General features: G+C 35.2%; 1 protein-coding gene across 1 annotated transcript; it reads left to right on the forward strand.

The window, feature by feature from the left end:
* The first annotated feature begins 279 nt into the window (after window positions 1-279).
* CRISP1 (cysteine rich secretory protein 1) lies at window positions 280-24,911 on the forward strand. Its single transcript, XM_014834650.3, has 7 exons — window positions 280-348; window positions 3,921-4,049; window positions 8,299-8,389; window positions 9,616-9,764; window positions 18,604-18,701; window positions 20,766-20,854; window positions 24,306-24,911. The coding sequence occupies exons 1-7, from the start codon at window positions 280-282 to the stop codon at window positions 24,431-24,433; spliced, it is 753 nt and encodes a 250-aa protein (XP_014690136.3). The 3' UTR covers window positions 24,434-24,911.
* Window positions 24,912-26,576: the final 1,665 nt, after the last annotated feature.

The raw sequence follows: 26,576 nt of genomic DNA on the forward strand, positions 1-26,576 counted from the left end.
TTGCATTGCATCTGCTACCTTAATTCTCTTTTGTCACATAATGTAACATACTCAAAGGTTCCAGGGACTAAGACATTAAGTCTATTATTCTTCCAATCACAGTTCTGTCTTCCTCTCTTGGTCCCAATAACTAACATATTAGATCTTGTTCTGATCCTGCAGGTGTCTTTTTGCAGATAATGCAAATATATGCAAAAGTGGTTCAAAAAAAGGCTTATTACAAAACATTATCCCATGAATTGACAATAATGTAAAATTATGTTACTTTTCTTTTCAGAGATGACAATGAAACACTTCTTGTTTTTGGTTGCTGCTGCTGCTGGCTTCCTGCCTGTTGTGATCATAAGAGTATGTGAGGATTGTATGTTTCATAATTACTTTCCAGAAAAGGATAAGAGCTAACTCTGGAACAGAACTTACTTTGTTACAGACACTGTCGTGAGGACTCTATGCCCATTACTCACCTAGTTCTCAACATAGCCCCATTAGGCAGGAACTATTCTTAATCCTGTATTACAGAGAAAAGAACGAAAGCCTAGGGAAGTTAAGTCATGTGGCCAAGGTCAGATGACTAGGAAGTGGCAGAGCACGAAAGTGAACCTAAGCAGTTTGGCTCCATGGGTCCATGCCCACTTCATTATAGCCCAGCTGGATAATTGAAAAAAGCTAAGAATTTCAAGCAGGAATTACTCCTTTATAACCTATCCATGCATTTTCCATGACTAAATGGGAAAAAAATACTTTTTTTTGCCCTGAAAAGGTAAGTATTTCAACAATATCCCAATTGAACTATCTGATTTGTGACTATTAATAAGACTCTAACACATAAAAATTAAATATAAAATGAAACATGCCAACAAGGAGAGGAGCATGAGGAGCTGTTACCACTGGAGTCAACGCAGTCATGTGTTGCTTAATGACAGATACACCTTCTGAGAAATGCATCGTCAGGCAGTTTTGTCATTGAGTAAACGTCAGAAAGTGGACTTACACAATCCTGGATGGTATAGCCTACCACACACCTAGGTTGTAGAACACTAATCTTATGGGACCACATCCTTGCCAACACTTGACATCTTTTGATTTTAGTAATATCCCTCCTCACAGGTATGAGGTGATATCTCTTTGTGGTTTTGATTTGCATTTTCCTGACAATTAGTGAGGTTACAGACCTTTTCATATACCTGTTGGCCATTTGTATGTCTTCTTTGGAGAAATGTCTGTTCACGTCCTTTGTGTCTTTTTTAATCAAGTTTCTGTTTTGTTTTTGCTATTGGGTTGTATGAGTTCCCTATATATTTGGGATATTAACCCATTATCAGATAAAGATATATAGTTTGAAATATTTTCTCCCATTCTGCAAGTTGCCTTTTCATTTTGTTGGTAGTTTCCTTTGCTGTGCAGAAGCTTTTTGGTTTGATGTAATTCTACTTATTTTCACTTTTATTGTCTGTGCTTGCCAAGACCAATGTCAAGGAGATTTTTACCTATGTTTTCTTCTAGGAGATTTATGATTTCAGGTCTTGCATTTAAGTCTTTAATTCATTTTGAGTTGATTTTTATGTATGGTGTAAGATAAAGGCCCAATCTGATTCTTTTGCATGTGGATATCCAGTTTTAAATTTGCCGAAAGGATAGATCTTATATCAAGTGCTTTTATCACATACACAAAATAATAGCAATAGTTATAATAAAAGGGGCAGGAGGAAATTTGGGGAGGTAATTAATATGTTTATGGTCTTGATGGTGAGTGATTTTTCATGAGTGTATATTTATCCCCAAACTCATTGAGTTGTACACATTAAATATGTATAACTTTTTACATGTCAATTCTACCTTAATGAAATAATTTTAAAAAAAGTAAAGTATGACCTGTTCTGTAGTACCACAAAAGAGAAGGAGGAAAGAATGAAAGCAGATACAGGCAGACTAGTAGACTGGGACAAAAAAGACAAAGCAGCTGCCCTCTGATAGCCTCTCTCTACTGAGAGAAGTAGGACATATCACAATCTATTGAGAGAGGTATATGTAATGGGGGTAAAGTGCACAAGTTCTGTGATAACCTTGTGGAGAGAGACAAGATGAGTTCACCAAGCAAATGAGTAGAACTGATGAGCAGAATTAAAGGACAATTTGAGATCAGACATCCTGATTTTGGATATATCAATATTTGTCATTTTGTGTGATATTTTTCTGCCAAGAGCTCACCTGACTTAGTGCAGACAGGGGAATTTTTTGTACCTTCCAAAGTTTGGATGTTCCTGGATGGGAGTGGGTAGGTCAAAGATTCAATATTTTCGCAAGAGAGTTATTGAAATAAGAAAATACGGACAAGAAAAAATGCAAAAACAAGAGAGGGCAAATAGAGAAAGTGAAGAATAAGCTAGAAGGCTAGATTATGTTGAAAAGAGAGTGATTGACCTTAACAACTTGGAAGAACAGGAAATCCCGGTCAGGTGAGGAAATGCTTGACCAGGTGATTGGGAGGTATGGCATTTTGGAACGATCATGAGATATACGTTGTAAACATCATGGTGGGAAAATAAAGAGGCTTGAAGGAAAGGTTCAAGAAGAGTTCAAAGGCCTGAGACATCAGATGGTTGGGGATATCCATGGTCATGCTAAAGTTCCTCGAGTTGACTGCAGAAACCAGGGTGGACAGCATGAATTTGTTTCAGAAAGCCAATTTCTATGAATGGCAGGAAGTGACAGGAAAACTGTTATGAGAGTAAATATTCAGAGACGAGGCAGTAGAGCTAAATGTCATGAGTTTCACTGGAGCATGATTTGTCATAGGAACAAAGAGACTTATAATCTGGAAATAGTAAGGGGATTCTTGTGGGTTCCCAATCTCTCCCCTAGTCTAGAACAGAGCTGCCTGTGGTATGACAGGAGAATAGCATCACATGAGTGTGCTTTTGAGGAAATGATGTCCACAGGGGACAGTCTCTAGAGAGTTCTTCTCGATTCCACATTTATACCTTCTCCTCATACCCTAAAACTGTTGAAATAAAATAAATGAAAATAACTGCCTCTATATTTGAGTGAGGTATGGCACTGGGTCCTATTCATTCAGAAACTACATTGATTGTCCTGTGGTAGTTGAGAAATAAATAGATACTGCTCAAATTATACTAAACCATGTGCCACTTTTTAAAAAAAGGTATGAATTACATGTAACATATCGCACACACGAAAGAAGCTGCTCTTTATAGCAATTAATGCTAACCTAAAATATTAAGGACGTTTATTTTTCTTCTTAGTAAGTTTCAGGACAAAAGATAAACAAGTTAAAAGAACAGCCACAAATTCTATAATGTAGCTGATTTGAATTCTATTTTTATACTTACACATACGGGTGCAAATATTAATGTTTTCTCACATGAATGAGATAAAGATGTAGAGTCTGAGTTGAAGGTGCTGGAGGCTTTGTACTCAATAATGAATCTCTCAGATTAGGTTCTCCCAGACATATTCCATCTGACAATGGTCAAGTGACAGTGTTTTATTTGGGAAGCAAAGAAAACATTCATTGGAGGTAGAGTGAGGAGTGCACCAAGGAAGGGAAGTCAGTCAGAAAAAGTGTGAGATCAACACACTGTGGTTCATATTGCCCAATAAAAAGTGCTTCAACATGGCCCAAAATACCAATCACAAATTTGAAAAACCCCAATCACAGAATATCCAGTGCACTATTCTATAGACTTGAATAATGTCAGACTGACATTTAGAAATCCTCAAAATTAGCACTGGAGAAATGGAAGCTAATATACTGAGATAGGGTGGGTTAAAAAATGCTGTAGATTATCATTTATTTAATATAAAATATAAATTCATATTACGTATAGGTCTGCAAGTGATATGTTATACATGACAAATTCCACTTAAAAGAAGAGTAATTAATAATTTTCTGATAACAGGCTAAACCAGCTAGCGTTCCATATCATACACTTCTCACTGAGTTGGCAACTGTCCAAGAAGAAATTGTTACTGTACATAATACTCTCAGAAGAGGAGTAGTTCCGCCAGCCAGCAACATGCTGAAGATGGTAAGATTAATTAAACAGCAACAACAATGATGCAGTAATAGTAATGGTGTTTACTGAGATTTTATTAAGTTATAAGCACTTTTAATATGCTAAAAGTTTGGTCGTCACAAACAAACCTATGAGAGGCAGAAGAAGAAAGAGGCCCAGAGGAGGTAAGCAACTTTCCCCAAATCATACAGAGCAACGGACAAATGACAGGGCAGCTATTCCAACTCAGACAGTCTAATTTCATTCATAATGTACCCTAGGACAGTGCGTCTCAAACTCGAGGGTGCTTAAAAACCCTCTGAAGAATGTAGTAAAGCACAGGTTCCAGGGCTCCACACTCTGAGATCCTGATTTGAGAGGTCTGTGGTGGAGACCACCCCAAGCTCCCAGCCAATGCTGATGCTGAGAGTCAGTATAGTCTGTATAGCAAACCTTGTTTAACAACTTACAGAGGAATTTCATAATTGTCTTCACTGGGAAGGAGCACGGAGGCTAAGACACTCTCTATGAGTCAAGATGTCCAGATTCTAGGCTAGCTGGTGCTTCCAGATAAACAAAAGTTGGCAAATCTATTTCCCAGTTCCCTTGCATCTCATAAAAGGAGAGAGAAATTGACTTTCCACTATAAACCTGCTGTGTGAGCAGACTAGGTGCTATAAAACAAAACAAATTTAGAAAAGGCTCAGGTGTATGACTAGGATTGCATGTATTGTCTCCCAGGAGTATTGCTCAGGTTTTGGGAAACCTTATCCTGGTTCCTGGGACCCTGGATGGGCTTAAAGGAAGAAGAGTTAGAAACGGAGCAGGCTCTAGAGGACGATTCTGAGGGACAGCTTCCTCGTGGAAATGATGAAGCAGAGGAAGCAAGTGAATAGAAAAATGATCTCACAATTTATCTCTTGGACATCTTAGTCCAAAATGTTATTGGAAAAAAGCAATAAAAATCAATAGCTATCATAGGCATTCTTGCATAGTAAGTGTTGCAGCTGACATGCACAGGATGCTTACTATTCACAGGAACTCTTCTGGAACCTTATTACATTAATTCATTTATTTCTTTCAATAATTCTGTGATGTAGATAGTATTGTTATCTCCATTTTACAGATGATAAATCTGAACCTTAGAGAAATTAGGTAGCTTATCCAAAGTCATAAGTACCAGATAAGTATAGATTCAAATGCAAATAGGCCAGCTCCAGGGACCTGTTCTTAACCACTCACCTCTCTTAGGACAAACTCCTTGGTTTCCAGATGAGCAAATGAGTGCAGCCAAAAGGTATTAAAAAGGTTATAGAGTAAATTGAAAATATAGCCTCTGATTTCAGAGACTTTATTATTGTGGATTAAAGGTGAATAAATAGGAAACATTAAAACATAACATAAGAATGAATATTCTCAAGTGCTAAGGAGCAGAAGTAGGAGAGATGAAAAGGATGATAGATTATGTGCACCAGTAAAACTGAGTAACGTTTTTAAAGGGAGTATGGGAATTGAGTTGTTCCATAAACAGTGCATAGGACACAGATGAAAAGGAACTTATACAATTATAGTGGGGCTGAAGAGTCAATCACAACTACCAGGCAGAGATTTTTCCAAAATAGAAAAAATTTTCTGTACATAGGATTAGAATCTGATTAAATAGAACCATTTGTTCAAGCCAGAATTCATAGCTTTGGTGCAATACCATGAATACTCACTTGTGATTTTAATCACGGATGTATCACAAAAAAGGAGTATCTTACCAACATTAATCAGAAGTAATGTCCTAGAGAGCTTCCTCAAAGAGGTCTGAACTACAGAGGGCATGTAATGAATGTTGCAGGTAGTTTACACAATAAGATAAGGAGGCTCTGAGATGGAGATTATCATGAAGGACGTTTACTGGGGAAGAATCTCCAGATTTACACCTACCTATGGAGGTAGGGAGAGAAGCAGGATGGATACTTGGAGCAGTTGGGCTGTAATGTAGTCACAGCAGAGGCCTCAGCTAGTTCTACAGAAGCTATACAACTAGGACAACCCTTTGAGTTGTCGTGACTTGGAGGGAGGTAGCCTGGCATTTACAGTTCCCGCATCTACTAGCTGTTGAATATGGACTGTCCCAGGGAAGGGATTATGCTCATGGATGAAGACAATTTTTAAAGAGGATAGACAGTAGAGCTATCTGTGGGTAGGACTCTGTAGGGGAGGAAGACATTTCCTCTACCCACTGTGGGTTCTTCTGGCCGGAGAACGAATTAAATTCACATGAGACAGAATAACAGGAGAAAATTAAACAAAGCTTTATAACCTGTATACATGGGAGAGGCTCAGGCAACCTGAGCAACTCACCAAAATGGCTGAAGCCACCACCTTAAATATCACATTCAGCTAAACACAAAGGAGGATGTTGGGGGTGGGGGGGAGTCAGTTACAGGAGGTTACCAGACAAGCACAATAAACAGGAAGAAGATTATTATGCAGATTTAAGTCCTTGCCTTCTGCATTGAGAAGAGCTTCTAGAGATAAGGTCATCCCCCTTATTCCTGGTACAGAGAGGCAGACACCTTTACAGATGGAGATTTCCCTTACAAATGTAAATGTCTCTTAACAAAGGGTAAGTAAATTCTACTTTTCAGTTGCTTTCTTGTCTGCAGTTTATTAAAAGTAATCAACCCCAAACAGTCTTCATGCCAAAGACATATCTTGGGGTAGCCAATTCCAGGACCCCGCAACTCCCAACTTAAGAGGAAATAAGTGCTTCGATCCAAAAAGGGACTTGGGTAGTGCATGGTAGCATGCGTGACAAGCAATCAGCTATAACTTAGCCGATGAGTTCCAGTTCTAACCAATTGGCAGCTTGGTCATAACAGGGAGGATTTTTTACTAGTGAGTGAAATGGTGGTATGCCCACTGCCAGGAGATCTTGTGCCCTAAGGGGATGTGTTGTGTCATCTCTGCTGTTTCAGTTAGACATATCCATTACTAAAACACATCTTTTCTTTAGTGAAACAATCGAACCCTACAAAGCCATGTTTTTGCTTTGAGCCTAGTTAATGAGTTACTTAATTCATCTCACAGTTTAGTAAATTCATCAACTTGAGGAGTAATTCTATGAAACTAACACAGATGGCAGAATATACATATATCTGTTAAACTTCCATCATGCCAGGAAAAATACTGAAAATCTAAGTTAGGGTGTCATCCAAAAATTATTCTAAAAAGTAGCTAAATGATTTATGTAAAAGCCTATAGTAAAAAACAAACTCCACAACTTTCTTTGGTAATGTGCTGCATGCACATATTGGGACAGTCTTTTAAGCGGATGGACACAGTGGGAGGATGAAAGCATGTTAGCGAGAACATTTGTCACAGGGTCCCCTAACTAGTGATATAGACTATCTGCCTTTCACCCTTCTTGAAGGTATATATATCCAAGAAAAGGCTTCAACTCAGCACAACTGATACACATTGAGAATTAATAGCACACCCTCCGCAGCCAGGATAACCTGGACTCCAATTCACTTCTTGCCACTTATTGTTGTGTTATCCTGAAAATGTATGCAGTATCTCTGTGCCTCAGTTTCCTCATTTCCAAATGGAGATAATAATAGTAGAACTGCTGTGGGTAAAAATGAGACACTATATACATACAGAATTGGTCACGGATCCTGGCATGTAGTTTTAGCTATTGTTTTTTATTATTATTATTTATAATTTTAGATGGAGATGTGTGACACTGTGTACTTGCTTCTAATCACTGCCATCATTTATTTATTGAGCACATAGCATGAGATTTACCATATCACAATAGTATTGGATGATTGTCACATTAAAACTTTTGAACAAACTATTGAGTATGAATTATGGGTCACATTTTACAGATGAAGAAACTGAGATTCAAAGAAATTAAATAGAGTGTCAGAGGTAAAACTGCTAATGAGAGATGGGGTGGATTTCCAACCCTGGTCTGTTTTACTGGAAGCATTTACTTAAACTCTTCAACACTTCTGAGAGAGAAGCCACTTCTGAACGTTATTACCCAAATTTTGATTTTGTAAATTCAAGGGCTAAAATGATGAACTGAAAATTCTGTCTTCCTCTTCCAACCAGAATATTTAAGAGCAGTACTATTCTTCAAACTGTTATCTCATACAGTTGAAGATATGGCTAGTCTGTGGTTTTTAGAAACAGTAAACTAGAATTGTATCTGATTCTAATAAGAAATGCCAATAAGATCGTGTATTTTGTATTTTACTTTCATTTTACTCTCCTTTTGTAGAATTGGAGTGAAGAAGCTGCACAAAACGCCAGAAGGTTGTCCGCGCAGTGTGAATTGATAGAGAGCAAGGCAGTTGAGAGGAGAATTACAAGTAGGTATATGTCTATATGACCCACCTTTGTGCTCAGAAGTTCTCAGGGATTATTAGGTAACCTGGCAAGGGTCAGCTAAGTCATCCAGTCTATATTTCCATTTGCCCCATAAATGGCAGTGAATTGTGGCCCACAGTACTATTTTGTTCGGTATCATTAATTTTTAAAATTGGATATTCAAACTTTTTCAAATTCTAGATTCTGCTCATCAGAAGTAAAGAATCAAAGCTCTCAATATTACAGACTAATTGAGTAATACAATAATGACTGGATTAATTAGCTGGACAGCTAAAAGGTTTCCACTCTATATAGTTATCTCAGCTACCCACAACATCCACCATAGCAATATCTTTAGATTTGGAACACTAATACAATTGAGAAGTGAGTTATACCCAACTTTACTGAGCTGCCCATAAGAACAATTTTAGCTGCTCAAAAATGAGTCCATCCCATGGCAGACACTTTAGGTGGATCACTGCTAGTTTCCAGAAAAGCCATTACTACACAAGTAATGTAGAAAAGCAATGTAGAAAAGCCATTTCTACACAAGCAGACATTAATAACATTTACGACATACTTATTACAAAGTACTTTTAAAATACTAATGAAACTTCCATATTTACAGATTTTTGGACATCCTTGCCCAATGTTTTTGAGCAGTGAATTAGCAGTGTGAGTCTTCCTACTATATTTACAGATTATTGGGCATCTTTTTCCAATGTTGTTGAGCTGTGAGTTAGCAACCTGAGTCTTCCCTGCCCCAGAGAAAGGCAGATCACTCCCGAAAACCATGTTTGATCAAGAGCTCACATCACAAGTGAATGCCTAAAGGAGCAAACGTTCATTTCAAGGTCCTTGCATGATGAATACCTCTGTGTGGCTACTTTCAAGCCATGGGCCTTGTTAACAACTCATAGGTTACTCTGATTTGTTTCACCCTTCTCCATCAGCCAGGAAGTGTAAGAGACTGAGATGTTGGCTGATCTGATTTCCAAGCTTTTACATCATATCCTACTGTCAACTTCTCACCAAACCTGAGCAACACAAGTTCATTTATTAATAAGCAAGAAAACCACCAGCAGAGAAACAGCTCAGTTTGCCTCCTCTTATAAGACATTGCTTAGATGACCAGTCAAACATTTATAAAATAAAAATGAGAAAAGCATCCTTGTGAAACATTTCCAAGGCTTTTAGAGTATGATCCTGCCCCTTTTCCTCCTTTCAGATACCTTTTGTGGAGAAAATATGCATCTGACATCTTATCCTATCTCATGGTCAAATGTAATTGGAATCTGGTTCAGTGAGTCTAAATATTTCAAGTATGGGCAATGGATATCAACAGATGATGAAGTAATAATTGAGCATTATACTCAGGTAAACTGCGTACTGGCAAATATACACATTAGTTAAGCGACTATAAGCACGTGTGGAAAATAGGTGACTGAGAACCAGGGAAACTCATTTTACCCACTTTTTACAAACACACTTGACTCACTGAGTTCCTCTTATAATTTGGAACACAGGGAAATGCGATTCCCTCAATAGATGGCTTAGAGAAAATTTTTAACCTCTTAGTTTCCTTCTTTACACGTTTGATTTCCTGGGAAGTGACAAAATCATAAAACATCAATGTCATTTATAAATTACATTTGCAATATTTGTAAAGAATGGCAATAATAATAGTGCCTTTTAATATCTCCTTCTTTCTAGTTTAATTTTATGATGGTAAAATAATTTATATACACATGTATGTATATACACTATAAAAATGCCATTTTAACCATTTTTAAGTTATAGCATTAACATTCAGTGGCATTAGCTACATTCAAATTGTTATGCAAATATCACCACCATCTACTTCCAGAACTTTTCATCTTTCCAAACTAAAACTCTGTCCTCATTAAACAGTAACTCCACATTATTGCCTACTGTTCACCAGGTTCTGGCAACCACCATTCTACTTTTTGTCTCTATGAATTTGAACACTCTAGATACCTCATATAATTGGAATAACACAATATTTGTCTTTTTGTCTCTGCCTCATTTCTCTTAGTATAATATCCTCAATCCATGTTCATCCACATTGTAGCATGTGTCAAAAATTCATTCCTTGCTAAGGCTGAACAATATTCCGTTGCATGTAAATACCACTTGTGGTTTATCCATTCATCCGCTGATGGATATTTACATTGTTTCTACCTTTTGGCTACTGAGAACAACACTACTATAAACATTGATGTACAAATATCTGTTCGTATCCTGCTTTCAATTCTTTTGGGTATACACCCAGAAGTAGAATTGCTGAATCATGATAATTCTAGGTTTGATTATTGGAGAAACTGGCATACTGTCTTCCACAACAGCTGCACCATTTTACATTCCCAGCAGCAAAGAAATTTCCAATTTCTTCACATCCACAGTGTATTGGTCTGCTAGGGCTGCCACAACAAAATACCACAGACTGGGTGGGTTAAACAACGGAAACTTGTTTTCTGACAGTTCTGGAGGCTGATAGTCTGTGACCTTCTGGAGCATAGTCAGTTTCTGTGAGAGCTCTCTTCCTGGCCGGTAGACAGCCATCTTCTCACAATGTCCTCACATACACTTTCCTCTGTGCCTGCATGCAGAGAGAGAAGAGAGAGCAGACTCTGGGGCCTTTTCTTATGAAGACACTAATCCTATCAGATCATGGTGCCCCTCTTATGACTTCATTTAACCTACATTAATTCCTTGAAGACTCCACCTCCAAATAGAGCCACACTGTTGGGTTAAAGCTTCAGAATATGAATTTTGGGAGGACGTGAAAATTCAGTTCATAACATACATATGCTTTTTATATTTTATGTTGTTTTTTGTTTGTTTTATAATAGCCATTCTAATAGGTGTAAAGTGGTATTTCACTGTGGTTTTGACTTACGTTTCTCTAATGATTACTGATGTTGAGCACTTTTCATGTGCTTATCAGCCATTTGTATATCCTCTTTGGAGGAATGTCTATTCCAGTCTTTTGCTCATTATTTAATCAGGTAGTTTGTTTTTTGTTGTTGAGTTGTAAGATTTCTTTATATATTCTAGATGTCTATCCTTTATCGAGTATATGATTTAAAAATATTAATTTCTATTACATGGATTGCCTTTTCACTCTGATGATAGTGACCTATGATGAACAAAAGTTTTAAATTTTGATGAATTTCAATTGTTCTATTTTTTTCTTTTATTGCCTGTATTTCTCTTGTCATATCCAAGAAATCATTGCCAAATTCAATATTATGAAGTTTTCCCCCTATATTTCCTTCTAAAAGTTTTACAGTTTCAGCTCTTACATTTAGATCTTTGATTCTTTTTGAGCTAATTTTTTATATGGTGTAAGGTAGGGTCCAACTTCATGTATTGCCATGTGTATATCCAGTTTCCAAAACATTATTTGTGGTAAGACTATCCTTTTCCCATTGAATGGTCTTGGCACCCTTGTTGAAAATCATTTGACCATATGTGTAAGGGTTTATTTCTGGCTTCTCTGTTCTATTCCATGGGTTTTTATATATCTATCATGATGACAGTACCACACTGCCTTGATTACTGTTGCTTTGTAGTAAAGTTTGAAATTAGGCAGTGTACGACCTCCAACTTTCTTCTGCACTTTCAAATTGTTTGCCTATTTGGGGTCCCATGAGGTTCCATAGGAATTTTAGGATGAATTTTTCTATTTCTGAAAAGAAAGTCATGGGATTCTGATAGGGATTGTGCTCAATCTGTAGACTGCTTAGAGTAATACTAAGTAAAGTTAAAAATATTAAGTCTGCCAGCCGATGAACATTGGATGCCTTTCTCATTATTTGAGTCTTCTTTAATTTCTATCAGCAACGTTTTCTACTTCTTAATATATAAATCTTTCACCTCCTTAGTTAGGCTTATTTCTAAGTATTTTCTTTTTGATGCTATTTTGAATAGAATTGTTCTCTTAATTTCCTTTTCAGATTATTCACTACAAGTGTATAGAAACACAATTGATTTCTGCATGCTGATTTTGTACTCGGCAGACTTGCTTAATTTCTTTATTAGTTCTAACAATTTTTTTGTGGTATTGTCAGGGTTTTCTACGTGTAAGATCATGTTATCTATGAACAGAGATAATTTTACTCTTTCATTCCATATTGGATGACATTTATTTCTTTTTCTTTCCTAATTGCTCTAGCTAGGACATACCGTGCTATGTTTCATAGAAGTGGCAAAGGCCAGGATCCTTTTCTTGTTCCTGATCTTAAAGGAATAATTTCAGTCTTTCACCATTGAGTATAATGTTAGCAGAGAGGTTTATATGTATAGCCTTCATTATGTTGAGACAGTTTTCTTTTATTACTAGTTTTTTGAGTGTTTTTATCATGAGAAGGTGTTGAATTTTGTAAAATGCTTTTTTTGCATCAATTGATATGATCATGTGCTTTTTTCCCTAATCTTTCTATTAATGTGGTGGACTACATTGACTGATTTTTATATGTTGAGCCATCCTTATTTTACAGCAATAAGTCCCACTTGGTCATAGTGTATAATCCTAGGCTTCTGAATTTAGTTTTCTAGTATTTTGTTGAGTTTTGCTTCATCTTATAAGAGATACTGGTCTATAGTTTTCTTTTTCTTGTAGCATCTTTGTCTGCCTCTGGTATCAGACTAATGTTGGCTTCATAAAATGAGTTAGGAAGTGTTTCCTCATCTTGAAATTTTTAGATGGCTTTAAAAATTACTCGTGTTAGTTCTTCTTTAAATATTTGATATACTTCTCCAGTGAGGCCATCAGAGCCAAAACTTTTCTTGATGGAGAGGTTTCTGACTACTTTTGATCTTTTTGACACACCAACTCTTGGTTCAATTGATTTTCTATGTTTGTTTTTCTATTGTCTATTTTGTTTATCTTTACTCTGATATTTATTATTTAAGTTACTTGATTATTTTCTTTTTTTCTTAGTTAATCTTGCTAAAGATTTGTCAATTTTGTTGATCTTTTTGAAGAACCAACTCTGGGTTTTATTGATTGTCTCTATTGTTTTTCTATCTCCGTTTTGTTTATCTCTGCTCTAATCTGTTTTTTCCTTCCTTCTGAGAGGTTTGGATTTAATTTGTTCTTCTTTTTCTGGTTTCTTAAGGTAAAACTTACATTGTTGACTTGCAATCTTATTTTTTTAATATAACCATTAATAGCTATGCATTTTCCTCTTAGCACTGTTTTTGCAGTTTCCACTAAGCTTTAGTATGTCGTGTTTTCAATTTCATTTGTGTAAAGACATTTTCTAATTTCCCTTGTGACTTCTTCTTTCCCTGTTGGTTTCTTAAGAGTGTTTTGTTTAATATCCACATATTTGGATTTTTTAATGTGAATTTTCTAGTTTTCATTCAGCTTTTGATTTCTATTTTCATCCCATTGTAATTAGAAAAGATATTTTATTATATTACAACTTTTTTAATGTATTAAGACTTGTTTGGTAGCCTAATATATAGTCTACCTACCCTGAAATATTTTCCATGTATGCTTGAGAAAAATGTGTATTCCATTGGTACTAGCTGGAGTATTCTGTATGTCTTACTTTTGTCATTTTAGGAATGTTTCTGTATGTCTTATAGCTTTTTTGTCCCTTATTTTACTGTTCTTTTGGCTTAGTGGATTTTTTTGTAGTGGCACATATTGATTCTTTTCTCATTTCTTTTTGTATATACAGTATAGATATTTTCCTTTTGGTTAACATGGAGATTATATGTAACATCTTAAAGTTATAATAATCCATTTTAAGCTGATATCAACTTCCCTTGCATACCAAAACTACTCATTTACAGTTCCAACTCTCCACTTTATCTAATCATCAAACATTATTTCTTTATATGTTGCACACCTATTAAAATAGATTTATTATTTTTTTAAGCATTTGTCTTTTAAATCTCATAGAAAATAAAAGATGACACTACAAAACAAAATCATAACAATGCTGGTTTTCACATTTGTCTGTGTATTTACTTTACTGGAGATTATTACATTTTCATGTGACTTCCAGTTACTGTCTAGCATCTTTTCATTTCAACTTGAAGGATTCCCTTCAGAATTGTTTGTCAGGCAGGTCTGGTGGTAATGAACTCCCTCAGATTTTGTTTTTCTGAGACTATCTTAATTTCTCCCTCATTTTTGAAGGTTAGTTTTACTAGATATAAGTTTTAGGTTAACTTTTTTTTCTTTTATCACTTTAAATTTATCACCCCACTGTCTTCTGTCCTGTAAGTTTTCTGCCGAGAAATCCTCTAGTAGTCTCATTAGAGGTTCTCTGTGCATGATGAGTCATTGTTCTCTTACTGCTTTTAACATTCTCTCTTAGTCTTTGGTTTTTGAGAATTTGAATATAATGTATTTTGGTCTTGGTTTTATTCTACTTGGAGATCATCAAGCTTCTTAGGTTTGTAGATCCATGTCTTTCCTCAAATTTGGGAAATTTTCAGCCATAATTTCTTCAAATAATTTATCTACACTTTTCTCTCCATATATTCTTCAGGGAATCCATAATATATACATATTGGTCCACTTGATGATATTCCATAAATCCTTTAGGCTCTGTTTACTTTTCCTCATTCTTTTTTCTTTTTGCTAGTTGGACTTGATAATTTCAAATGACCAGTCTTCAAGTTTATTGATCCTTTCTTCTGCTTGTTTAAATATGTTCTTGATCACCTCTAGTGAATTTTTCAGTTCAGTTATTGTATTTTGAAACTCTAGAAGTTGTGTTGGTTCTCCTTTTTAAAAACAATTTCAATCTCTGTTGATATTTTCATTTTTTCATATATTATTTCCTTGATTTCCTTTAGTTCTTTGTTTGTTTTTTCTTTAGCACTTTGAGCATATTTAGCACAGTTGTATTAGTCTTTGTCTAGTAAGCCTAACACCTGTGCATATTCAGGGATGGTTTCTAGGATTTCTTTTGTTTCTTTGAATGAACCATGTTTTCCTCTTTGTATGCCTTGTGATTTTTTTTTCTTGTTGAAAGTTGGGCATTAAAGAAAAAGAGCCATCTCTCCTAGTCTTTGAGACTGGTAGGGAAGACCTTGACTAATTAGCAGAACATACTTTGAGACTAGGGATCAGTCCAGTTCTCATGTTTTTTTCTGAGCACATATCTTGTCAGAGACTGTGCCTGTGATTTTTTCCCAATTCCCCCAAATACACAGCTTCTTTTAAATGTCTTTATTTCACACAGTATCTCATCCCAGTTTGTTCTCAGCACTTTACATGTTTTATAGTATTCCTTTACCCATAATCTCTAGCTGCAGGTATTAGTGAGCCTCTAGTTTCTCTTCAGCTATCATAAGCTACACCCATTGTTTCCCACAGCTGTTCCTAACCTGAGATCTGAGTTATGTCACAGTTCCCCATGTAAGCTCTAAGTCAGGCAAAACAGAGAACAGCCCTTGAGGCAGCCCATATAGAGATTAGAACATTGTAAACAAAGTCCTCTCTACTTCCTCCAGCCCAAGTCAGGAAACCAGGACTAAGCCACTTCCTCCCAACCATGTTATGCCATGCCAGGGAGGAGATGTGTCAAGGACAAGTAAAAAATCATGAAATTTCCTACCATTTTGATTGTGGCTTTTTCTTGATTTGGTGTGTACTTGGTTGCTATAGATCTTTGACTGTTTTCCAGAGTTCCTATAAAGTTGTTTTAGCCAGGTTCTAGTAGTTTTTTTTTAATGTATACATAGGAAGATGAGGGCTTAGAACTTCCTAATCCACCATCTTGCTGACGTCACTCTTCTTTCCCCAGTTTTTTATTTGAAAGTATTTCAAGTCTACAAAAAGGTTTCAATAAAGGTATAATAAATACCCTTACTACTTAGATTCACAAATTCTTAAAATTTTGTCAAATTTGTTTTATATCTCTATAAAAATATAAACTTTTTTTGAACCCTTTGAAAGTAAGTTACAGATATCATAACACTTGAACTTCAGTATGCCAACATGTATTTCCTATTTATAAGAGCAGTGTACTATAAAACTACAATATCATGTCTATATCTAAGAAAACAAGTATTAATTCAGTAATATCATCTAATACCCATTCCATCTATAATTTTCTCCAATTGTTCCAATAATATTATCCCTCCTTTAGTTTTTTACGACTTTTTAGAGCACCTAAGCTACTTGTATTCTAGAACACATATTCTGAATTTGTCTGATCGTTTCTTTATTATCAGATTTAAGTTAAATCTTTTGGCAAGAATAGGAAAGATAATGTTCTGTAACTTTTTTGAATATTATCAGAAGACTCACTTGTCAGGGTGACCATGTAGTTGGTTATGCTAAATTTTGTTGAATTAGTTAAAATGATGACCATCTGATCTCTCAATTGTAATGATACTTTGGAAAAAATAAATAAACTATAGGAAAACAATTTGAGATCATGTGAAGATCTTACTCCCCAACAATCTTTTTTCTGCTCATTTAGCTGCCATTGATGATCTTTCCTGAATCAATTATTACCTTTAAAGTCGTATAATGCTGGTTTTCTATTTATCATTCATTCTTCATTTATTAACAGTCTCTCCATCCTGTTCCCTCTCCTTTTCTGTCTCTCTGAATCACTACAGACTCACGAGTTGTTTTAATTCAATGTGATAAGTAGATGCTCACATTGTTCCTTATTTGGCTAATGAAGCCATTTTAAGTCACTTATTGTGCGTTTTTTGGGCCATGACTTCATTAGCTTTTTGCATCCCTTGACCCAGATTGGTAAATTTTCCAGCATTGCCTTGTCTTTTTCCTATTTCAGATAGAGGCCAACCATTTCTCCAAGGAGTTCTATTTAATTTTAGTGTGGAATAATATTCAGAAAGCAATATCTAGGATCTGGGTGTGTTCAAGGACAGAGGAAAGACTAGGAAAGGAGTCACAAAAGGAGGCTGGAACATGATAAACAGAAGAGTGGAAGGAGATGAGAACAGAAAGGAAGTGGGGTCATATCATTGGAGCCTTATTAGCTATTATAAAGTTTGTGTTGTATTTTAAATGTAGTAAGAAGTCATTGAGCAGGTAAATGATTTAACCTTATTCATGTTTTTAAAAGATCATTGGGCTGCAGTGTAGAACATAAGCTAGTTCTACAGAAATGACTTTGAATATCTGATCCAGGTGGGTTATTTTCCGGAAAAATATGAATTAGCAAAACTCACCCATAATAGACATTTTTAAACACTTAAAATGCAATAAAATAAAAAATTGGAAAAACAACTACTGTCTCCAAAGCAGAAGACTCAGATGTGACTATTGATGAGTTTCACAAGATCAAAAATAAAATATATTTAAAACAACCCCTATTCAAAATCGATGTTAAAAGCTGACAAAGGTAGAACATTTAAAAATTGTAGACTTAATCACTAATGGATAGCATTGCAGAAATTCTAAATAAAATATTAGCAAATAGCATTCTTCCTTTAGAATTTATACCCTTGGATAAAAGATTATGTGCCTGGAGTCTATAACATTAAACTATTCATATAATTTGTTTATCAAACATTAAGGGGGTAAAAATAACATTTTCACCCAGAGAGCTAAAAATTTGTGACATCAATTCCTACCTTCCATTTCTTTCAGATAAAAGTGGACTAAAGCCACTATTTCCATCGCAAGAGCATTAACTGTCATCAGTCTGAGATACTAACTTAATATTTTCTCTTTCATACACTTAAAAGTTTTATTATTCAGTTCCAACCATACACCTATGATGTAGAAGATAGTATTATTACATCTCACTTTACAAATAAGAAAATGAAATTTCAAAACATAAAGCAAACTGGTAAATACCATCCCACCAGGAAGTGGTGGAGACAGAATTTAACGTGAGTCATTTTGCCACAAAGCCAACTCATTACTCTACACCAAGCCTGGGCTCTAATGATTGAGTAAAGTTCCTTCCATGCTTCAATTTTTATATAACCACCAGGCAGCCTTCATCATGTTATCTGATTTTCCATATAGATTTGATAAAAAGGGAATGAGCAAGTATCAGTGGTGGCCACTGAGTGTGCATATGCATGTGTGTTTTCTAGACACATAGGAATCTTTCTAATAACTCATGATCAAAGCATCCTTAAAGCAACTGTGTTTATTTTCAACCATGGATAACAATATTGTAATCATTTAGCAAAATTTCAAATTATTAATAAAATAACCTCTTTATCTTTGCAGCTTGTTTGGGCCACTTCTTACCTCATTGGCTGTGGGATATCATCATGCTCCAAAAGAAGGTCAACTCAGTATCTCTACGTTTGTCACTACTGTCATGAGTATGTATTATACAGCTTGGTTTCACACAGCTTTTAGAAATATATCCCCCTCACATAATCTAGCTTCTCAAACTTTATAAAAGAAAACTCAAATAAAGATTCTATTTCAGTTAAGCAGAACTTAGTTATACAATATCATTTAGACAATGCCTAAAACATTACACACACACACACACATACACACACACACACTCACACAGGTGTTTTCACTTAAATATTTTTTCTAAATAAATCTATATCTCATTAATAGAATGTTCAAGTTCAGAAATATTACCAGTAGTCTTGCTATGTGTCATTGAATCTTCAAGTAGTATTAGTTAAGAGAACCAAATTTGAGCCAGCTTACACAAAGAAAGAGGATTTACTTCAACATTGAAAGACTATTTTTAGAACACAAGGGCAGAAATGCAGTAGAATATCAAGAATGAATATACAGGAGAAGCCAAGTGTTCTTGTATTTAGCTGTTTAGTCTAACTATTGGTATATGTCTTTTCTTTATAAATTAAGTTTTCATGTTGTCAAAGGGGTGAGTAACAATTCCTAGAAGAGATAATCTGATTGCTTCAGTGAGGAGCTGGTGTGCTTCTTTGCCCCATCAACTGTGCTTATATGAGTTCCAAGCATCGTGCTTAACCACTGTCTCCCATGTGTGTAGCACAATAAAAGATGTTCAATATGAATCAATGAAAATGATTTATCTGATAATACACTACCATATTTACACTTTAAATGAGATCTCCAATATTACTATACATTCAATAAATATAACATACTCATATAATAGCTCTATATGAGTTATTTTCTGGTCTTGTCATGTCGTTACTTCAGTAGATATTTCTTGTGATTCTATCTATATAATTAGGGCTGAAGACAGTAAGATTTCTTTGCATCTATAACATATCGATTGTACTAAATCTTTGCAGGGGCTGGCGGTCTGTGGTGAACTTCTAACAATACAAAAGAAAAAAAGTGGAGCTATGATAGGAGAATTTTCTCAGCCAAACACTAAGCCAAGTGTCTCACAAAATCCCTTACTGAATGAAGTAGTCAGTTTCTTTTATAAAGTAAAATTTTAACAGCTCAGATATCAAAGAGAAAAATATCAAACAGAATATCATTTCAACCAGAACATTTACTTTATTTTTACTGATATTAAGTAAGAATCAACTGTAAGCCACATTATTTTCTTAGATATCTTCAGTTAAGACTGTCTTCTCTGAAATTTCAAATTAGCTCAGAACTGGAAATTCTCATCTACTCTCACTCTCCCCCAACTCTAACACTTTAAATTTAGCCCTGCTGATGTACTTTCATCTTTTATAACACTCCATGTGTTTCTACAAAAGACACTAACATATATCAAGTTTCTCATGACATGGTGCAAGATGAAATTAGAACATCTTCAATTTGAGTCACTTAAAATTTTTCTTAACATTGTTGAGAACGTGTTCTTTTGCATGACTGTTTACCAAGTCCTTATGGGTATAAAAAACAAAAGTGTCCTATTGTGAGTGGCTTGAAAGCCCTCCTGCTTGTTGGGACTTGACTGTTACGGTCTCAGTCCCGTTAGAACTTGACTGTCCGAAGAGGTGCAAATTGCCTCAAAATGTTGTTAGGACCCCAGAGTCATGTGTTGTACATGCAAAAGAATAAGTTAGCATCATTATAAGTCTAGAAATCTTAAACCTGTCTCAAAGATTATCATCATTAGGGGCCGGCCCCGTGGCCCAGTGGTTAAGTTCGCACAATCTGCTTCAGCGGCCCAGGGTTTTGCCAGTTCAAATCCTGGGCACAGACATGGCACTGCTCATCGGGCCATGCTGAGGCGGCATCCCACATGCCACAACTAGAAGGACCCCTAACTGAAAATACATAACTATGTAGCGGGGGGCTTTGGGAGAAAAAGGAAAAATAAAATCTTAAAAACAAAAAAGATTATCATCATTATATACAAGCGGTTTTCAAAAACTGTTTTAAACTTGATTGTAATAGAGAGTAAAATGTTATATGCATTTTCCAAACATCAGCTTTATTAGCCACTTTTTTCTTTATTCTTTTTTCAGGGGAAATGATCCCGACAAAAAGAACGTGCCTTATAATATGGGAACTCCGTGTAAAGACTGTCCAAATGACTGTGAAGATAGACTTTGTAGTAAGTTTTACATCTCAGTTTGCGTAATGATGGCTGTTGATCCGGGGGCCATCTGTACTTCAAATCAAGCGTTTAACAATATTGCACTTTTCTAGCCCTTTCATCTCAATCCTCACACTTGAAATATCAGCATTATTTCTGATTTCCCTTTCCCCATCCCCAGTGTGACCAAGAAGACCATTAACTAAATCCATGGGAATGGAAATTAGAATGTTTAGGTCTACACACTCAAGTACCTACCTTAAAGCTTAAAGACCTTAGTAGGGGCACCCCGGATAAGATGTTAATATAAGCATAAATTTTTCTCTGCTTTAGAAAAAGTTTCTGGGCTCTCTTACTGTGGCCCCAAAATTAGACACGTTGTTTTCAGGTTACCAGTGTTCTCAGATTGCTTGCCGCTCAATAATTCTCCTACCTATCTGACCACTTATTATGGCATATAATTTCCTACAAAGTGATCCTTATTCTTCCAGGTTCTCACTGACACATCGGAAGAGATTAGCTGATGATTACACTCTACCCTTAAGTACTTCCTTTTATTTCTAATGTAAATCTTACCTACAATGTACTATTAACCAAATGAGTTCCATTTACATGTTCATTCCCTTAGATAGCAAAAGTTCCTTTTTCTACAGCCGCCTGCAAAAGTAATTCCTTAATCTGGGGATAATGTTGACAAGACAATTTTCAATAAATTTGTAGAGAAATAACGAACCCAGAAAAAAATATCCTCTTTCTTCAGACTTGGAAGGCTACAAGGCTTATTTTCCTTCATCTGCTCAGGTTGTCACTGTTTGCTTTTAAAGTAAAGAAAACGAATTCTTTGTTTTTCTTTTTCTCACTCTCTCTTTCTTTATATAGATGTATATATAGAGAGAGATCTAGACATCTATTCTCTTTTCTCCCTCATTCTCTTTCATTCTCTCTCTCTTTTCCTCTTTCTGTCACTTTCAACTTCACTTTTTAGACTCCATTTCTGAAAAGAAATGTAGTTGGAGAAAGACAAACTACCTACTAATTATCTGTGATGGGGGCAATGGGATACGATTTTTACCAAAAGATAAAAGCAATGTTTACAATGGTATGAAAAATGTAATAGAAGTAAAATGAGAGTAGGAAAGAGAGAAGTATTACTCAAGAAGATTGAATCTCTGGCATAGAAGAAATACATCTTAAGCCCTTTAGTCATCCATAAATGTATGAGAAGATGACAGATACAAAGAAAGATACATATCTAAGATTGGGACACACTGGAGTGGAAACAATGCTAGAAATATAAGACCTGCATATGCAGATATAATCAGTTGAGTATAATTCAAGTAAATTTTATGAAAACAAAACTTCTACTTATAAAATAGAGGAAATTATATAAATTACTGTAATTTATATAATGCACACAATATAACTGCAGCAAAAGCAGTTCTAAGAGAAAAATTCATAGCAATAAATACCTATATTAACAAAAAAGAAAGAGCTCAAATAAATGTTAACTTTATGCTTCAAGGAACTACAAAAAGAACAAACTAAGCTCAAATTTAGTAGAAGGAAGGAAAGAAAAAGGATCAGAATGGAAATACATGAAATGGAGACTAAAATGACAATAGAAAAGAGCAATGAAACTAAGCTGTTTTTTGAAAAGATAAACAAAATAGAAAAACCTTTAGCTATACTTACCAAAAAAAGAAAGAGAGAAAACTCAAATGAGCAAAATTAGAAATGAAAGAGAAGAAATTACAACGGATACCACACAAATAAAAAACATCAGAAGAGACTACTGTGAAGAAATTGGACAATTTAGAAGAAATGGATAAATTCCTGGAAACACATAATCTACTAGGACTGAATCATGAAGGAGTAAAAACTCTGAACAGACTAATTACTCATAAGAAGATTGAATCACTAATCAAAAAACCTCTCAACTAAGAAACATCCAGGATCAGATGGCTTCGCTGGTGATTCTAGAAGACATTTAAAAAAGAATTAATACCAACACCTCTGAAACTCTTCCAAAACACTGAAGAGGAGGGAACACTTCCAAACTCATTTTATGAGGCAAAAATCAGACAAGGACACTACAATAAAAGAAAACTACAGGCCAATATACCTGATGAAGCTAGATGCAAAAATCTCAAGAAAACATCAGCAAACCAAAGGTAACAATACATTAAAAGGATCATATGCCATGATCAAGTGAGATTTATTCCAGGAGTGCAAGAATGGTTCAACATCCACAAATCTGCCAGTGTGATACACCTCACTAACAAAATGAAGGATAAAAGTCATATGGTCATCTCAATAGTTGCAGAAAAAGCACCTGACAAAATCCAATATTATTTCATGATAAAAATTCTCCACCACTGGAGATAGAGGCAACGTATCTCAATATACAAAAGGTTATATATTACAATCCCACAGCTAACATCATATTCAACAGTGAAAAACCGAAAGCCTTTCCTCTGAGATCAGGAAGAAGACAAGGATGCCTACTCTTGCCACTTTTATTCAATATGGTGCTGGAAGTCCTAGCCAGAATATTTAGGCATGAAAAAGAAATAAAAATCATCCAAATCAAAAAGGAAGTAAAACAGTGTTTATGTGCAGATGACATGACATTATATGTAGAAAACCCTAAAGACTTCACTAAAAAACTAGTTGAATTAATAACTGAATTCAGTAAAGTTGCAAGATACAAAATCAATATGGAAAATACAATTGCCTTTATGTGCACTAACAATAAACTATCAGAAAGAGAAATTAAGAAAACAATCCCAGTTATAATTGCATCAAAAAATACCTAATTTAGAATTAATTTAATTTAATTTAGAATAAATTTAACTAAGGAGGTGAAAAATCTATACACTGAAAATTATAAGACACTGATGAAAAAAATTGAAGACACAAACAAATGGGAAAATATTCTATTTTCAAGGATTGGAAGAATTAATAACGTTAAAAAAGGCATACAACTCAAAGCTATCTACAGATTCAATGCAATCCCTATCAAAATTCTAATGGCATTTTTCACAGAAATAGAACAAACAATCCTGAAATTGTTATGGATGCACAAAAGACCTCAAATAGCCAAAGCAATCTTGAGAATGAATGAAAGTTTATCCCTTTATATACAGCTTATGATGCTGATGATTTCAGAATGACATTATAACTGATAAGTATGATTTGTCTCCAATGTGCTTAGATATAGTCCTGCCAGAAAAAGTGATGAAAGAAATCTGTTTAACGTCAAACCAGACTTTAATCTTCTTTGCTTTAATAACTGACCCCATTTAACTCATTAGCTGTCTTCCATTCTGATTTTACTAGCTCGTGATAATCAAAATTAATTAGCTATTCTTAATAAATTTTATGTTTATGTCTTTAAGGAGATGATATCTTTTCTCAGTGACTGTGATTTCTTGAGATAATATTACGCAAATATGTTTTGTTCTTTCAGCTAACCCCTGCCTCTACTATGATGAATCCAATAAGTGTAAGACACAAAAAGAAGCTCTTGGATGTAGCCACTTGTCAGTTAAACTGTTCTGCAAAGCTACTTGTCTGTGTGACACTGAGATAAAATAACCTTTGTTATTCGCAACTGTAATGTGCTGTTGGGGAAACGTCTACTAGATTATATCTTTTACTTTACTTGCTTCAGTAGCTTCTGCTGAATTTCTTTTGGTTTTAATTGCACTCAAAATCCTAATTTTCACTAATCATCTATGGGCATCAGATATTTACATCAATGCCCCCAACTTCTGTCCTGATACATCCTCATGTAAAGTCTTAAACTTTCTTCCTGCTGGAGTGAAAGATCCATTTCAACACCTTTCTCATCTTTAAATGATGTGCCTTGTCGTGCATAAGTTGTCATAACTCAACTGATGGTATGACGGGGCCCCTCAAGAACCACCTGTGCTGGTGGAGGGTCTTCCATGTTTAACTCCTCCCTCTGCTCTCCTGTGTCTCCAGCCACCCTGATATTTGTCTTCCCTGCACAACTTAATATGCACTAGCAATTCTTCACTTCTTAACTTTGCTTCTATTTTAGATCAATCATTAAAATAATCCACAAAGCACACAGAGAGTCCAGTCTTCTTACTTGCAAGGTAAATATTGTTGAATTGAAAGTAGTTTAAACATCTCATTGTTTCATTGTCATATCTATACACGAGTGTAAATCAGGAAAAAACAAAAACTGTGTCCTTAAATTAACCAAATATGTATTCTACAGTGATTACACACAAGGTGTGATCCATATATAAAGGATATTGTCTCCCTCATTTCAAATGAGGGGTAAATATTAGTGAATCTGAACATTACAGAAACCTGGTGAAGTGTATGGCTACACAGAGAGCCCAGTGCCTGGTATTTTGTTTTCATTTTTGGGTTTTCTTTTTTCATAAATGTGCCCTTTCTTTCTGAAATTTTATATAAAAGAAAATTCCCTAGGTTTCCTCCGTTTGTCCTATCACATATAACAAAGAGGCAGTAGAAACCAAGTTTCACTTCAAGGTGAGAATTAGTTGTGTGACCCTAAATAAGCTTCATATGCCAAATATCTCCAAGGAAATGTGACACAAATTACAGTGCAATTTTTTGAATGCTTCCCAACTCACCCCCATGACTGCAGCTTACCAGGAGTCTTTATAGACACAGCAGCACACTTACTCACAGAATGACATCTCATGGGATTTTCCAGGGGCACGGTCATGGGGAGTGCCATGACTGGACTCAGGATCTGGAATGCACTGTTCTGTTAAAACCAGATGTGTGTGTGTGTGTGTACATATACTAATGAATGTCCAGAAGACCTGTGAAGCAAAGGCGGTAAAGAGCATGATTGAGGACAAAAATCTGATGAGGTTGTTCGTTTAATAACAGAGAGCAAATGAGCACAAGTATGGATCCAGATTAGAGGGAAACTTGAAGGAAATCCAACCTGAATGACTTGGATTTGATGCCATGGGTAAAGGTAACACATTCCTGATTCTCAATTTTAAGAGCTCTACAATACTATATATATATACAATAATATATATAGTGAAATAATTACCACAATAAATTTAGTTAACAATCATCACCTCACATAGTTACAAATAATTTTTTCTTGTGATGAGGACTTTTAAGGTCCACTTTCTAGCCACTTTCAAATATACAATACAGAATTGCTAACTACAGTCACCATGTGTACATTACATCCACAGAACTTATTTAACTTGTAACAGCAAGTCTGTGCCTTTGACCACCTTCGCAAACAACCCCTACCCCTCACCCCTGCCACCACTCCTCACCACTCAATTCTGCTAAATACCAATCTGTTCTGTTTCCATGAGTTCAGTTTTTTTAGATCCCAAGTATAAGCGAGATCATATGGTATTTATCTTTTTCTGACTTATTTCACTTCATATAATGCCCTCAAAGTCCATCCATGTTTTTCAAATCGCAAGATTTCATTCTTTTTTAATGGCTGAATAATATTCTGTTATATATATTCTTATATATATATATATATATATATATATATATATATATCACTTTTTTTATCCATCATCCATTGATGGAAATTTAGGTTGTTTCCATTTCTTGGCTATTGGAAATAATGCTGCAAAGAACACGGGGGTGCAAATATCTTTTTGAGTTAGTGTTTTCATTTTCTTTATTTATTCTTGAAATACTCAGAATTGAAATTGCTGGATCATATGGTAGTTCTGTTTGTAACTTT

This window comes from Equus asinus, chromosome 8 (genome assembly GCF_041296235.1).
Source record: "Equus asinus isolate D_3611 breed Donkey chromosome 8, EquAss-T2T_v2, whole genome shotgun sequence".
NCBI classification, from domain to species: Eukaryota; Metazoa; Chordata; class Mammalia; order Perissodactyla; family Equidae; genus Equus; species Equus asinus.